The 17781-nt window shown below is 41.2% G+C and overlaps 1 protein-coding gene across 1 annotated transcript in view; it reads left to right on the top strand.

Moving 5' to 3' along the window:
* The window catches only part of LOC133133291 (rab effector Noc2-like), an 83735-nt gene that overhangs the window by 51295 nt on the left and 14659 nt on the right, over window positions 1-17781 (top strand). The window contains exon 7 of the mRNA XM_061249398.1: window positions 1006-1177. Within this exon, the coding sequence (XP_061105382.1) occupies window positions 1006-1177 (172 nt within the window). The remainder of the gene's footprint in view (window positions 1-1005; window positions 1178-17781) is intronic.

Below are 17781 nucleotides of genomic sequence, written 5' to 3' on the forward strand. Positions count from 1 at the left end.
CTGTCACCCTCCCTTGTGCTCTCCTCAGATAGCAATAGCGTGTGAAGATTGTCTATTGTGGAGTCAAGAAATATTTACTCAGATAAGAGATTGCTTGGAACTCCTCCAAAGGAAGTCCTCAATAATTTTTTTTGTTGTTATACGTCAACATTTTTTGCCATAAAATCTCAAGAACTGTTTTGACCAAAGTGCAACAGTCTCAGCATGCATATTGAAAATGCTATGGTTTCATTATGCTGGTGAAAAAATGCTATGTTTTATGCTAGCCTAACAAATTATACAGAGTTGGGAATGTAATGTCATTTTTACTCATCACTTCAATAACATGCCCATCGTCAGTTCTTTGAGCTGAAGTTACACTGAATTTTCTTACACATGGACGCATTTTGTCTGCAACTACATTACCAATGCTGGTCAGTATTTTGGCTCGTCCTTGGCTTATCATGTTCAAGAGAGCCGAAACAAAACATAGATAATTAGCATGTCTATGTACAAGTACTTTTGTCAAAGTATACAATGGCAAAACTGACAACAATGATAATTGCTCCAGAGAAATTCAAAGCAAACAGCCATTCTATTGACATTTCTCTTGAGTTAGCCCAGTTTTAGAATGAGAAACTATTATGCATTTGCGCCGCTGGACCCTTGTCGTGAAAAGGACAATGACATTACCTTCTTTCTTACCACACTTTCAGAACAGTGTGAGCCACCCAGAGGCAACCATTGTGCTGTTTATTAACTTTTGCAACTGAACATAATTTTTTATGGTTCTTGTCTCAAAAAAACGAGATGATGAAAAAAAAGTATGATTTCCTGAATTTTTGCTTCCATGTCGTCAAGTTACAGCATGTCACAAATACCCTGAAATATCAATATAAATGATATAAAATCCTAACCTTAATCATTCCATTCAGAAGTATGCAGTAGCACTGTCACTGTACTGTATAATTACTTGTGCATGTTCTATTGTTCTGTAATTTCATTTGCATTCTCTGTTTTGACTAGGTGTGGAAGCGTTCAGGAGCCTGGTTTTATAAGGCTATTCCAAAGTACATGCGCCCCGGGAAAGAGGGGGAGCGAGGTCTTGAGTCAGGCTTGCGGGTGACAGAGAGAGGAGGGCTTCATGCTGGCATGAGCATGACGGCAGGTCACACCTACAGCTGGGCACGTAGCAAAGGTCAGTGATGCAGCAGTTGAACAACAGCCTGTGTTTGTGTTGCACCTGCACTTGTTTTCTGTGAACAAGTAACCATTTTGTATTCTTTGCAGCATTTCATTTATGTTCTGGTTTTCACATAATCATTTTAATACTTATGTGTATTATTTTCTAGAAGCATTGAAATGGGCATAGAAGCTCTTAACTGATGTCTCATACCTATATCATGCTTATGCAGAAAATATTCTGTTCAGGGCCTTATTTTAATTGAAATCTCAAAGGAAAATAACTTTTGCCGAATAGCTCAGGATGGAATATTCACTGCATGTAGTGTGCTTTTTAAAAAATGAAATATCAGCACTAAAATGAAGGAACAACATTTATGAGTGGTTCCAACATGTTATAAGAGAGCCTTGCAGTGCAAGTCAGCGCAGCTTGCCTGGCACAGAGAACTCAGAACTTTCAAACTTGGCATGGCAGATCAAATATGAATCAAGATTCAGCAGATTTTGCTTCGTTCTCACCTCAAATGTTTTCAGAAGTGCAAGTTTATCAGCAGTCAGCCATTTTATTATGCTTTGCTAAAACCAAAAACTGCAGTATACCCAATCAGGAATGAGTCATCCCTTGTTCTTGTTAATCCTATTGACCATCTATCTGATGCAACCCTCCAACAGTACTGAAATATACTGGATTATAACAGACATCTTCATTTTGGACAGTTACCTGTAGCATAGTGGTTAAGGTACATGACTGAGACCATGGTGGAGCCACAATTAAAAAAACTATGACATTGCTCAAGGGGGATATGACCTTTGCTCACATACAGTTGGGTTCAAATAAATAGCAGATCAAATCAAAGCATTAGCAAATTTGATCAAGTCTGTGCTATTCTTTTACAGGAAGCAAAAAAAAAATGGCAATGTCGACATTTTCTCTTCAAACTCTCTTCAAACTGTATAAACTAAAGAATTTTTTAAAGATTTAACTTCACTTTAAATTACTGAACTAATATTTAGTTGCATAACCATTGTTTTTTATTTTTATTTTATTTATTTCTGATTTTTCCCTTTTTCTCCCAACTAGGTAGCCAATTAGAGCCAATCCTCTAATTCAATTCACCGTCCACACCCCGCCCCCTGGCTGGCCGAGGAAGAGCGACACGCCTTCTTCAAGACGTCTCATCTCTCTAATCGTGTCCGTGGTTCAAGGTGTCCGAGGCGCTTATTGTACGGCGATCAGCTAACCCTGCCAAGACACCCCCTCTGGAGCGGCGAGGCAATTAATGCTGCTCCACACAAGCCAGCCAAACTTGGCTTTTGGCAGGCAGGACCGGGAATCTAACCGCGGTCCCCGGTGTGCAACTGCAGCGAGCTGCAACCGCAAGTCTGCTGCATCTTAGCCTGTTCGCCACCGTGGCCCCCATAACCACACTGCTGTTCATCTGTGTTGCATTGAGTCAACCAACTTCTGGCACCTAGAAACAGGTATTTCAGCCCAGGATTAACAAACTACAAACTACATTCAATGGGGTTGAGGTCAGGGGATTGAGCTGGCCACATTACCTCAATCCTTTTTGTCTGGAACCAAGATGTTGCTTGCTTACACGTGCGTTTGCGGTCATTGTCTTGTCTCTGGGGCATAAGGCATAAGGCAACATCATCTCTTCAAGTATTTTGATGTATTCAAACTGATCCATGATCCCTGGTATACAAACCCAACACCGTAGTATGAAAAACACTCCCATACCATGATTTTTACGCCACCATGCTTCACTGTCTTCACAGTTTACTGTGGCTTGAATTCAGTACCCGGGGGTCGTCTGACATACTGTCGACGACCACTAGACCCGAAAACAACTATTTTACTCTCATCAGTCCACAGAATGTTACACCATTTCTCTTTGGGCCAATCGATGTGTTCCTTGGCTAATTTTAACCGATTCTGCACATGCCCTTTTTTCAACAATGGTGCTTCTTGCTGATAGCTTAGCTTCGATTAAATGTCTTCTGACTGTAACAGCACTTACAGGTAATTGTAGAATTTTCTGGAGCTGATGAATGGCTGAATCTTTGCCATTCTGACTATTCTTCTATTGGTTTTAACAGTAGTTGCTAGTTTTCTTCCGCTTGCTTCGGGTTTTTGAGATCATTTTAGCTGAGCATCCTATAATTTGCTGCACTTCTTTATACGTTTTCTCCTCTCCAATCAACTTTTTAATCAAATTACTTTCTTTCCTTTGAAAAAGGCCAATTTTACTTAGCAATTCAGAAGGAAATATATTTTATAACAATGTGTGAAACATTTCCATCTTCCCGAATAAAAGACAATTAATGACACCTAGTTTTTCACAGAATGAATGAATTAATCTCCACACTGCTATTATTTTGAACATGCCCCTTTCAATGAATGACTCAGAACAAGCAGCGTACATGTCATGACAGTTGGGACTGTTGTTTTTCTATCACACTACTACATCTACAAGTAAAGTATTTGCCATGCAGAAATATCACTACTACTTATAAAAAAGGTTCATCAAGTTTTCTTGAACACAATTGTATGAACTGCACAGTTGAGCATGTTTTTGAAAAATTCCGGTAAAATGGATATTTGTCATTTTTCATATTTAACATCATAGTCCTATTCTCTTCTATCTGAAAAGCATCACAATTTATCCCTTAGCCACCAAATTCCTGCTTTATGCCCAACTCCCTGGGGAGTGATTTGTGCTGTTTCAATTGTGGGAAAAGTGCGAGAACTGCTGCTCCTCACAGTTGAGTTGAAATGTGATACTTTTCATGCCAATTGATTAAGGGTGTTGCTAGTGAGATTTTCTTTCTTCTCATGCTTTTTTTCCACTGTCAACGTCAGCTCTACTGCATGGTTGAGAAGTCAGTTAAATGATTATTAATGGGGCTAATTAAAAGGTGCTTGAAGGAAAACACCAACATTTTGGGAAATGTACCTTTTTTCGAACTTACCCAGGCGTAGATCAGATCCATTTCATTTTAATTTTTGTGTATTCACTGGCTCAATTTCCATGTTATCATACCGTGTTAGCTTAGCATAAAGACTTGAACCCTATAGGAGTCAGTAGCATACCTCCTTCAAAGTGAAGAAATATACCTTACAGTAGTGATTTCACTGAACATTCAACCTGATCTCACAACCCAAATTTGCATGCACTCAAAATAAATAAATAAATAAATAAATAAATAAATAACATCAGTTCGAAAGACTGAAAATCTTGACTTTATAAGACTCCACGAGCAGTGTCGAAATAATACGAGACAGCTGCCATTTTACTATCACCAGTGAATTAATACAGGTAAGCCAAGGTCGATATTTTATTTCAAACATCCATTTGTATAAAAGCTTTCTTATTTCGGAATAGCATTTTAATACAATATGATGAATTGTTCTCTAGCTTTTTCATTGCATTTATTATGATATAAAGAATATTTATTAGAAATATTTGAATTACACCAGCACAGGTTTTGTAGCCTTTATTGAAGGCTATGCTGAAAGCAAATGCAGTAGTTAGCAGAGAGGGGTTTTCTTTCTTTCGTTATGCAAACAGATTTTCCTAAATTGAATTAATAATTTCATCATCCTTACATGATGTGAATAAAGAAGCTCTCTGTTTATCAGCCAATGTATTATTCTGATTGCTGGTCTCAACCCGTTTTCATTCTTTTTCATTTATTAACAAGCATGCCAATGATCTGAATAATACATTGTCAGGTTTTACACTAGGACTCGGAACAGTACTGTCCTCTCAGGTCCACTTTTGCACTTGTTCTTGTGTTTGATTTGCACTTTGTTGTACGTCGCTCTGGATAAGAGCGTCTGCTAAATGCCACGTAATGTAAAAGGTGCAGCCCACTTTGTTTAAATGTACAGCTCACTGCACTCTTGAGAGAAGCAATGTGGTTCATTCAGACGCAGTAGTCAGTCTCCCCCAGTTCTGGGAGCTTGGTTGGAACTGTGATGTAAATTACAGAGGAGGCTGTGGTGATTAAAAACTGCAGCAGCACAATAAAGAGAGCTGGGCAACAAGTGTCGGCAGGCAGTGCTGTTACCTCAGCGCTCTGCCTCCAGGTCCCGATAACACTAGCGGCTAGGGTGAGATGATGCCAGGGCAGAGCCTCACGTAGGACTGCCAGTCTAATCAGTTCGCTTGTGGGTTGCATGGGGTGGAGATGAATATGTATGACACTCTGGAAATGAGACATATTAAAAATTAGCTTCACACCTTTCCACTAAACACTTTTCAGACATATGAAATGATCTTTGTAAGAAAGCAAGACTTCAATTGAAGTCATCAACTCGCCGTTATAAAATGCATATAAAAGCGCAGTTTGCTCTGTGGCCTTCTCCCATCTGCCATAACAAAGATGATCAAGTTCATCGATGTCTATTCCTTCCATCCACATGACTTGCTCATTCAATATTCTTTCCTTAGTTGGACCGCCTGTGTCTTTTGTACGCTGCCTAACATCATGCCATCTTTTCTTTGCATCACTTTTGTGATTTTCTATGCTGTAATATGGCATGAAGCTGTAGCTACTCGGTATGAGCGAGTAGTGCATTACTCGTAATCATTTCCATATCTGTTCAACCAATTAAATGAATCCGTTACTCGTACTCAGAAGTGGGCATGACGTAACCTGGAAGTGGTGTCATTTAAACAGTCTCTCGTACAACATTGTGATTTGCAATACATTGAAACCAAGATTTTCACCTGAAGCAGAACTCTGTACTCTGTTATACAGGTAAATCTCTAATAAATCTTCATCTTGTTAATCTTAACATAAGTCTTTATTCTTGTCATAGTTGGTGCTCTCGTTGGTAATTTCCTTAAGTTATTTGAAAAGTTTATTTCATTTTCTTTGCTGGCTGACAGTCGCATTGGCTAAGCTAGGAACCGCAAGCTGTGTGTATCTGCCGATATGGCAAAACTGCTTTCTGTCACTTGCGTTAATAGACAATGTGTTCTATTCTAAATCAGAAATAAGATTAGTCCACAGCACCTTGCCTGCTCAAAATGAGTTTAAGGTGTGCTGTGTACTCTGTGTGTGTGTGTGCCTGTGCGTCTGTCTGCAAGGCTCAAGCTAAGGTAGGCTTGTTTTTTGTTGCATACTGCCGTATCTCTCCGGCGAACAGCCTGCTTGTGAAATTAATGTTGCTGCTGACAATGTGTTCTATTCTAAATCTGAAATCGGATTAGTCCACAGCGCCATGCGTGCTCAGAATTAGTTTGAGGGACACACTCAGGGTAACAATTAGTAAAGTAATTTATTGACTAGTTTTTATTAGCAACACTCGTTGGTTCAGTGCGCAACGTATTCATTCACAACGTTTCAGTTTTTTTTTTTTTTTTTACTGAAACAATGTTCGGAAACCGTTCGTATCGCATCACTATCCGCGTTGCTTTGAATTTCAAATTTTAGTCTTGGTAGAAAAATAATAACCTACTAGGGAATTATTTATTAAATTAACACAAATGAGAGAGTTGTGTGCTGTGTGTGTATGCGTCTGTATGCAAGGTTCAAGCAGTGGTAGGCTAACAGTTTCACATAGCCTACTGCCTAATCTCTCCGCTGAACAGCTTGCTTGTGAAATTAACGGTACTGCTGACAAATGATAACTGTCGGAAACTGATAAGCAACGCACAAAATGAAATAACGTATGATTTGTAGTTATATCCTTAATCTACGATCGGAACAAGTTCACACAACAGTCTTTTGACATGCACAAGAGAGTACTGAGAAAAATGGCAGTTCTACTAATAAGGGGGAGGGACCAGAAAGGAACTGGCCTATCATGAAACAATGTTAACTTTGTTATGCATTCATCACTGATATACAGTAACTGCATCCATTGTAAAAAATAAATAAATAAGCCAATTCTCCCATAACGGATATGAATCCAATTACTCGTACAACACTTTGTTACGAGTTAAAATATTTGTTACAAGTACTCCTATGAAACGAATACTCAGATCACCCCTCGTAGCTACCTCGTTGACCATTGCCTATTTTTGTTTTTCTTGTGGTTCCCTCAATACTTGTTCCTGGTTATTCTGTACCCATTGATTTAATGTCTTACTTTTGCATAAATATCACAATCCTTTAATGTGATCCAACATATTTCTGGGGCGACCCACATTCATGGTCATACACTTGACTTAGAGTTACCCACTTCAACAACCTTTGCCCGTCAACATTAGCCACCCTTATGAGGAGATAGGTACCTGTTGTCGGGAAAGCGAGGACTATGTAAAATGCGTTTAACAGTCAACACCCTCGTTTAAATGTCCAGCACTCTGAATACTGAACACAAGTGTATCAACAGTTAAAACACCAAACACCAACAAATGTTTAAAATGTTAAAAAGTTTATTTGATTTAATTCGGTAATTATTATCAAAATTAAATAATAATAAATCAATGATAAATTACACTACATTACATTACATTACATTAATGGCATTTGGCAGACACTCTTATCCAGAGTGTCGTACAACAAAGTGCAAAGCGCATACCTATACCAGGGATAAGTGCGTTGAAAGACCCTAGAGGGCTCTACTGACAAATTCCAGTGCTATTTAAAACAAATGTTCAATCACTTAAGAGGTATGCAACCAGTTTCAGTGATTAACACAGCGATAAAAACAAACTAGCTCAGCCCTAACCACAGCTGTTCAAAATAGCAATTTAAACATCTACTTTACCGATACCAACACACCTGGTTAAAATTATGCACTCACTTTTGCACTAACTCAATTAAATCGGCAAATTAATTGGTAGGTAGAGCAACCTGTTGGAACAACCTTTCTCAAAATACACGACCTGCAAACAGGTGAAAATCAAGACATTTGGTTACAAAAATGATTCACGTCTCATCTAAAGACGTGGTTCATCTACCTTAACCCTTTCCTCTTTGCAGCCCCCAAGGGGGCAATTTACACCTATTTTGTACTAGTCCTATAGAAGTGTCAATATCTCTATATATCTCTATATCTCAATATATCTATTTACTGCACACACATAGTTAAAGACTTAAATTAAATTCAAAAAGAGACTTGTACAATTCAGACACTTCAGACAGAACAAATACATGTCCGAGCATGTACATCCAGTGTACAAATTACACTAAAATACAAAAGAATTACAAAAATCCTTGTGTTTTTTAGTTTAGCAATATCAAGGACCAACCCAGAACTAAGTTATATTTGTGCACAAACTTCATGTCAACTTGTGTACAAAATATGGTAAAGATATTGTCAGGCATTCAAATTCAACATGAGTTTTCCCAAAACTGCACCATGCACAGATGTCCTCAAGTGTCCCCCACATCTATCCAAATACAAAACATCTGCATAACTTTTTTGTCCAGACACATGAATGATCAGAAAAATGTATCTTTTGAAGAAAATTATCCTTCACGTGTGTCTTATTCACATATAAAAGAGTATGGTTCTATAAAGTGGCATTACTCAACCTAATGCTTTCTAACAAATCAAAAACATTTATAATTGATCATTTATTTCAAAATTAGGTTAACCGGAGCCCCATTAGCCAGGGGCTATTACATCTATAGCCGCACCAAATCCTGTAATCTATATATATTTTTTTACGTCTATATGTTAATTCTGCTACGCGGACGCAGCGATATCCCTAAACACACCGTTACCAGAATATGACGCATTATACCTTGTCGGAAAAAGTAGGAAACCCCCTCCAAGAAGCTTCAAAACCAGGTGGGATATTTGGTTCCATAAATATGTCTGTATCGAGGAATTTCCAAAACAAACTTGTATTTCTACCAAATATGTACATGTATATTTTTGTTCTTATATTGGATCATGATTTTTTAACGTCGAGAATTGGTATCAAGGATAGTATTAATATACCTTTTATTGTCTCAGTCTCAGACTCGATCCACGTTGTCAGCCGTTTAATGGCTTGGGGAAACCTGCTGCTTTATTGCCCTGCTAATAAGAGGTAGATATGAATCTAAAGTGCTGTTCTCGCAAGCGGAGAGACACATTATTGGTACATTTTAAGTACATATAGCAACAAATTGATTTCTAGAAATTGATCAACTCCTGCATTCATCTGAAAATAATCTATTTGCTTGTTGATTCAAAGACAATTTTTTGATTGAATCCTCAGCAGCCTTTCCAGTGGTACATGGTGTTTGAATTCGACCACCATAGTTACAGTACCCACAGCAGGTATTACAGTTTCTCAATTGCTTACACACTATTACCAGACTTATGAACTAAATATCCTAATGCATAACCTAATGCATAATGCCATCTCCCAAAAGACAAACCCATTTCCCAAAACTGTAAACCGTATTGACCTGTTTACACACGATTCAAATTAGTTGAACTTTTAGTGCAAAACTGTACACACAAATCCCCTTAATTATCATTACCTGCACCTTGTGTTCATTCAAAAAGCACAAGCATTTGACATTGTTAACTCAGTCAGCAAAGATGATTGAACCAATTAGCACACAATTACCTGCTGAGACATAATTGTTCACACACCATTCAGAACCTCCAATGCATAGATAAAAGGGCCCTGGGTTAGTTCATTTAGTTTTAGAACAATGGATCCAGGAAAGCAAGGAAGAGGTCGAGGAGGAGGAGGAAGAGGGAGGCAAAGACTGAGGAGACAAGTAGTGAGCGATGAAATTCGTGCCACTTTTGTTGACCATGTCCTTGTGCATGGCCTGTCAATGACGGAGGCTGGGCAACGAGAGGAATTTATATAGCGCCTTTATCCAAAGCGCTGTACAATTGATCCTTCTCATTCACCCATTCATACACACACTCACACACCAACGGTGTGCTCAGGGACACTTTGACACAGCCCGGGCGGGGGATTGAACCAGCAGCCCTCCGACTGCCAGACGACTGCTCTTACTGCCTGAGCCATGTCACCCCTACAGCTTCACTGTTGCCTCCATCATATGGGCAGGAAAATAGGTACGTTTTTTTTGTACATATTGCTCTCTACTGTACTCTGCTTTAAATTGCTGTACTCTGAGCTCTTACAGTACTGTACAGCATGTATATATGTACTGTAGCTGTTTGCTCTATTGTTCTGTATGCATCTCAGTTACAGTACATAATATGGAGTTACGGTATGCTCCCATTTTGTCAAAAGGATGGTATACAGTTACAGTATCCCATCCCACTTACGTTTTTACAGAACTGAGAGACTACCACTGGGTGGAGACAGGAGAAGGCTGGTGTCCGAGGAGCAAAAGAGGGAAATGGTCAACATGGTCATTGCCACCAATGCACCGCCATCAGCCACCAAGGGGTCAGTGCCATCAGCCAGTCCTTAGGCCATATAACACAAGGCTTCTCCTTACTTTCCTTGATAGTCTGCAAGTGTCATGGCGGGGAGGATAGAGGAACCAGAAGCAGACACGGGTGTGGAAAATGACAGGTTTACTAGCAGATGAAGGGATAGACAGAGCGGAGTCAAAAAAACAGGCCAGGGTCAAAAACCAGGGGGTCAGTCCAACAAGGCAGAGGTACGATATCCACAAAAATGAAAGAAGAGTCCAGGGAAGCAGGCAGGGGTCAAAACAGGAAATCCAGAAAAAACAAGGGCAAGGACTCAGGAACAAGGGCTCGGGAACAAGGGGGCTAGAACTGGGGGAAGGAATAAAGGGCTCGGGAACAAAAAAACAGGATAAGATGAACTAGCAGCGTGCAACTGAAAAGGACAGGTATAAATACACAGGGTGTTGAGCTGAATCTCAGGAGTGGGTCTGAAAAACTACACTTCCCAGAGTGCACCAGTAGCAGCAAACAGGCTGCTTGTCACCTGAGCACTGATTTAGAGCACCTGAGAAGGACTGGGGGAAGCTCAGTCATTCAACCAAACAATTTGCAGAGAGAAGAAGCTCCAAGTCCACTGATAAATTCAGTCCAAAGACGCCAATGGTCGGTGAAATGTTTTATTTGCTTTCATGATGTTTGAACTGTTGTTTAACATGGTCAAGTTTATGTTTAACTGCTGTGTGATTGGTTAATGAAAGCATTGCAGCATTTATTTAATTGATTTTGTGCTTAATGAGTTTGCACTAAGATATTTCATTTTGAGTTTGAAAAGAACCCTGAAAGTATAGAATCCAAAAGGATAATACAAAGGTAAAAATGTTGCATTTCTGTTAAATGTTAAAACCTTACTAAAAATGAGGATTTATCTTTATTCCATTTAAAATGTGGACACCTCATGAAATTGTATTATTCTTTATGCCATTTAAAAGACTTAAGATTGATTAATTTAAAATGTTTAAGATGTTAACTTTTGTTTCTCTGTCTTTAAAGGTTTACAACCTATTGTGTTGACTATTGTGTTGAAAAGACCAACCAACCAAAAGAAAAATAAAAGTTTGAGTTGGAGAGAAATTGAGTTGTCCTTGCGTCCGTTGGAGGGAAAAAGAGGTGGACTTGACACAGGGGAATGAGACAAACTCTGGGAGTGAGGGCGGTCTAACAAATAAACATCAGGTGAGACACATGAAGGGGTAATAGGACAATAACGAGGGGGAAACGAAAACGTGGACTGGATTCACAAAGATACACATGTAATACAAATGGCAATGACAATTTGCAGAGGATCAGGAGATGCAGAGATACGGAGAGACAGGTGTGAATACTTCACTGAAACTAAGCAAGTAATCAGTGATAGAATAGGGAGGCGGAGTTACAGAACAGAATTGAAACTGGAGATGCGTTAGTAAGTTAGTTAAGTGATTTAAATTACAAATACCCAAAACTAGTGAATGTTAGTTTGTTAGTTTGACAAACATATTAGTGTGTTAGTATAATAAGTACTGTACAATTTCTTTCTTTCTCAAGTTAGTTGAGATTAGTATATTAGTGCTATGTACAAACATGAAATGGAGAGAAAGCAGGAAGTAAGGAATGCAAGATTGGAAGGAAGGTTGAACCCCGGAACTACCGTAAATACCCGAATAGTGGGGCACACAGACAGGAGAATGACTGGGCTAGTAAACATTCAGACTCAGACATCACAGGGGAAGACAAGTGCAAAAACGAATGAATACAAACCGAATACCAGACATGAATATGAAAAATAATAAATTACAAGAATAATGATAATCTAACAGACAGAACACAGGAACATAACAGCAAGACCATATATATCAGTTAGAACAGAGGGAGCCAGCACAACTACAGCAGCAAACATTATCATTTGGGACAACGTAAGTTTCCATTGGGCTGCTCTAGTTCATGACTGGTTCATCAATAACCCCAGGTTCAGCAATATCTTTCTACCAGCATATTCCTTCTTCAACCCCATAGAGGAGTTTTTTCGGCATGGCGGTGGAAGGTGTATGACAGGGGCCCCTACATTCGTGCTCACCTTCTCCAGGCCATAGAGGAGGCATATTTAGACATTACATTACATTATTGGCATTTGGCAGACGCTCTTATCCAGAGCGACGTACAACAAAGTGCATACCCATAACCAGGGCTAAGTGCGCTGAAAGACCCTAGAGGGAAGTACAATTTAAATTGCTACCCGTACAACAAAGATAAGGACCAGGGCCTATTTTTTTTATTTTTTTTTATTTTTTTTTTTTAATCAACAAATAAACAAACAACAAAGCAAAAGTGACCAAACTTAATGATCCAAATACTGCTTACCTAGCCAACTAAAAATACCGAAACACTACGTAAATCACAAAGACAACAATTAAGGTTCACAGGGAGGTAGGGATGGATGGGGAGAGGTGCTGCTTGAAGAGGTGCGTCTTCAGTTTGCGCTTGAAGGTGGGGAGAGATTCTACAGTTCTGACCTCAATGGGTTGTTCATTCCACCACCGTGGAGTCAGAACAGACAGTAGTCGTGAGCGTGAGGTGGAGGTTCGGAGAGGGGGAGGTGCCAAGCGGCCTGTGGAGGCTGAACGAAGAGGTCTGGCAGGGGTGTAGGGTCTGATGATTTTTTGGAGGTAAGCTGGGGAAGACCCCTTAACTGCTTGGAAGGCTAGCACCAATGTTTTGAATTTGACGCGAGCCATGACAGGCAGCCAGTGGAGGGAAGTAAGCAGGGGGGTGACATGTGAGTATTTGGGAAGGTTGAAGACCAGACGAGCTGCTGCATTCTGGATAAGTTGGAGGGGTCTGATGGCGGACGCTGGGAGGCCAGCCAAGAGGGAATTGCAGTAGTCCAGGCAGGACAGAACCATCGCTTGGACCAGGAGTTGGGTCGAGTAGGGGGTGAGAAAGGGGCGGATTCTCCGTATGTTGTATAGGAAGAACCTGCATGATCGGGTCACCGCCGCAATGCTCTCGGAAAGGGACAGTCTGCTGTCCATCACCACGCCAAGGTTCCCTGCACTGGGTGATGGCGTGAGTGTGGTATCCCCGAGGGAAATGGAGAGATCCAGGTGGGGAGAGGTATTAGCAGGGATGAATATCATTTCAGTCTTGCCTGGGTTGAGCTTTAGACAGTGGTTATCCATCGAGCTCTGGATGTCACTCAGGCAAGCAGAGATATAAGCAGAAACGAGATGAAGATAGCCCATGTGCAGTGATCACAGGGCCAAGGGAACGAGTGTAAAGAGAAAAAAGAAGCGGGCCTAGGACTGAGCCCTGGGGAACTCCTGTGGCAAGGGGCCGAGTTGTCGATACCGTACCAGCCCAGGCAACCTGGAAGGAGCGACCAAAGAGGTAGGACTCAATCCAGTCCAGGGCTGTGCCACAGATGCCCGTTGCTGACAGGGCGGACAGGAGGATGGAGTGATCCACAGTGTCGAAGGCAGCAGAGAGATCTAGAAGAATGAGGACAGAGGCTGCTCGTGCGGCATGGAGCGACTCACTGACGGAGAGGAACGTGGTCTCTGTCGAGTGGCCCGATCTGAAGCCAGACTGATGGGGGTCTAGCAGGTTGTTGTTAGAAAAGAAAGAAGAAAGTTGAGTAGAAGCAGCTCGTTCTATGGTTTTAGAAAGAAAAGGAAGAAGAGATACCGGGCGGTAGTTCAGGATGATGGAGGGATCCAGGGTAGGCTTTTTTAGCAATGGAGTGATGTGGGCCCTCTTGAAGGATGCTGGAAAACAGCCAGAAGACAGGGAGGAGTTGACAAGGGAGGTGACAAATGGGAGAATGTCTGGTGTGATAGTCTGGAGAAGAGAAGAGGGGATAGGGTCAAGGGCACAGGTTGTAGAGCAGTGGGAGAGCAGGAGTTGAGAAACATCAGAGTCTGTAAGGGGGGAGAAAGTGGAAAAGGAAGGGATGGGCCTAGAGGGGGGGAAGGGCACAGTAAGGGGGCGGATGTTGTAAAGGATCTGTGGATGACCGTGACCTTCTCATCAAAAAAGTCAGCGAAGTCATCAGCAGCGAAGGAGGACTGAGGTGGAGGAGAGAGGAGAAAACAGTTTCCGGGGGTTAGAAGCGGAGTTCTGAATTTGTGTCTGATAGTATTTCGCTTTGGTGGCAGTGACAGCAGAAGAGAATGCCGCCAGGAGAGACTGGTAAATTGTGAGGAGGAGAGAGATGAAAGGAGGGTGGCAGATGCAGAGTTTGGAGAAGGATTCGAGAGGGGGGAGTGAGGCGGTGCCAGTGCTGGCAAAGGAAGAGGGTGAGAGGGAGTGGAGGTTACGGTGGGCTGAGGAAGTGTGGGTGGGAGGAGGGGGAGGTAGATGGGGAGGAAGATGGAGGGAGAATGAGATGAAGTGATCAGATGTATGCAGAGGGGTAACCGTGAAATCGGAGCATGAACAGTTCCTCACAAAGACAAGGTCTAGGACATTGCCCGCCTTGTGGGTTGGAGGAGAGTGCTGCAGGGAGAGGCCGAAGGAGGGGATTAGCGGTAGGAAGGCAGCAGCCTGGGAGGCTTCAAGGTGGATGTTGAAGTCTCCAAGGAGAATCAGTGGGGTGCCATCCTCAGGGAAGGAGCTGAGAAGTGTGTCTAGCTCATCAAGGAAGTTTCCCAGGGGCCCTGGAGGATGGTAGATAACTGCAATGAAAAGGTTAGTAGGGTAGGATACTGCAACAGAATGGAATTCAAAAGTGGATATGGACAGGTCAGAGAGGGGGAGAAGAGAGAATTTCCATGAGAGGGAAATTAAAAGACCAGTACCACCGCCATGGCCAGAAGGCTGGGGAGTGTGCGAGAAGGAGAAGGAGGATGGGAGGGCAGCGGGAGTGGCGGTGTTGTCAGGTGTGATCCAGGTCTCCGTGAGGGCAAGGAATTGTAGGGACTGGGGGGAGGCATATGCAGGGATGAAGTCAGCCTTCCGAATAGCAGACTGGCAGTTCCATAGTCCCCCTGTGACAGCAAAGTCCTCACAGGGGGTCAGCGGGGGGTAGCTGAGGTTCGAGGGGTTCCGACGCCGTGGAGGCCCACGTCACAGGGGGGGTCTTCGAGGGAGAGAGCAGATTGGGATGGGGTGAAACATAACATCACAAACTGGGATGGAGCGACGCTAGCGTCGCCTACAATCGCTCACAAGCAATATCAAATCAAAGCTAATCTACTGATAAATTCCACAGCTATTTAAGCTATTTAAGACAAACGTTCAATCACTCTACAGGTATGCAACTAGTAGAAGTGATTAACAGCAATCGAGACAAACAAACTGGCTCAAGCCCTAACCCTTGCTGTTCAAATTAGCAATTTAAAATCAAACGTTACCGCGTCTAGAGGAAAATCTGCAGCGATACTAGAACACCTGGTTGGAATGATGCACTTACTGTAGACATAACAGTAGATGCATGCCAGGGGTGGATTAGGCATGCAAGGCATTTTTTCTCCCGCTGCCTGGCAAGGGCCAATATAGCATGTGATATAGATGAGGTTCTCTGGCCTGAACCAGACCAGATACGCGATGCAGTGGCAGTAGCAGAGTAAAATGTTCTCTGTATTTGCCAGTAATCCATGGTGGGGATGTTGTGGTAAATTATTTTATATTATAGTATTTTTTATGTTTTATATATTTTTACGTTAATATTTGTTTACAGTACCCTTTTCATCCCTTAACATTGTTTTGATTGGAAGTTGTACTGTAGAATACAGTTCACATTTTTGTCTATTGTGTTTATCACGTAAAGAGGTTTTGTGGGGGAGAACCAGAAGCAACATTATTCGTATTAGGTTTTTGTGGCAGTGTTATGAATTGATGTTCTTGTTTTGTGTGCAGTGTCTAAGACTATGTTGTAGTGTGTGTGTGTGTGTTTTTCTGGATTATTGTGTGATGGGTGAGTTTGTTTTTTAAGCAAGGGTAAATGGTTTTGAGTGGAGAGTTGACCTGGAAGTTTGACGTTTGGGGAGTTGAATGTGCAGTTTTGGATTTGTGTTTAGAGTTTTGAGAAATTGGGCTTAGTTTCGAGAAATGTGTCAAAGCAATCGAGAAAAACTGTAATGCATTGTGTGTTGGAAGCCTTGTCAGTGCATAGGTCAGGATAATGTTCTCGCTGTTTCTGTGAATTTCATTATCATTATGACATGATCTCTCACTTTACACATAGTTTTTCGGTTGAATTTCCAGCCTTTTTGTGCTGGAAGATAATGTAATCATATCTATATAAACACTGGTTACCCTGACTGATATCTTGTGCTTTCAGAAAGTAAACAATTAAAAAATCTGCATTTTGCAATATTCCTTCTGTTCAACTCTGTTTCACGTTGTGAATAAACTCTGCTAATTTGTATTTGACTCTTTAAAAAGTAAAGAGAAGCTTAAATAGTTTAAGACTATCAAATATATAATGGCCATTACACTTGAACGTCACAGCAGCAAGAGCTTCAATTAAGTAGCCAACAAAGCTTGAACCCCTTGAACCACATTCTTTTCTGCCTTTTCCGGACCAAAAAATGAAATAGTCAAAGTAACAGTAATTGTCCGGAAGCATTGCGATGGCTGATTTAGCAAAACTTTCAGCTACCGTTTGGCTTGTGCCATTGCAAGTGGATTTTTCAACATTTGTTTTAAACTAACTAGTTAGCTAGTTCACTAAGCTAGTGCAAAAAGAGAAGAGATGAAAAAGATGCATGCACTATAACTTGCTACCCAGGACGATGTAAATATTATGACACTAACTACAACACATGCTAGATGCTGAAAGCTGATCACCTTAGAAACACATTCAGTTATTTCAATATATTCAGTCTCTGTGCAGCAGTTATTTCCACAGGGTCAGTCAGAGTTGCTGTAAATGACTGGGACCCGCATGGTCGGTGGTTCGATCCCCGGTGTAGCCACAATAAGATCAGCACAGCCATTGGGCCCTTGAGCAAGGCTCTTAACCCTGCATTGCTCCAGGGGAGGATTGTCTCCTGCTTAGTCTCATCAACTGTACGTCACTCTGGATAAGAGCGTCTGCCAAATGCCTAATGTACTGTAATACGTCAAAGTTATCCTCAAAATATCTGCTTGTTTGGAACGCAAGAAATTTGAATATGCATGTTTTATTTTCCCCCTGCATATATCATGCAGAATACTGCATTAGTGATATAAAGATGTCTGTAATCAGTAAATATAGTGTGTTCCATACACCAAGCAGCCACAACATTAAACCCACCTGCTTAAACCAGTTTTCTCATGATTAAAAATGCTTTAAA

This window comes from Conger conger, chromosome 7 (assembly GCF_963514075.1).
Source record: "Conger conger chromosome 7, fConCon1.1, whole genome shotgun sequence".
In the NCBI taxonomy this organism is placed as follows: domain Eukaryota; kingdom Metazoa; phylum Chordata; class Actinopteri; order Anguilliformes; family Congridae; genus Conger; species Conger conger.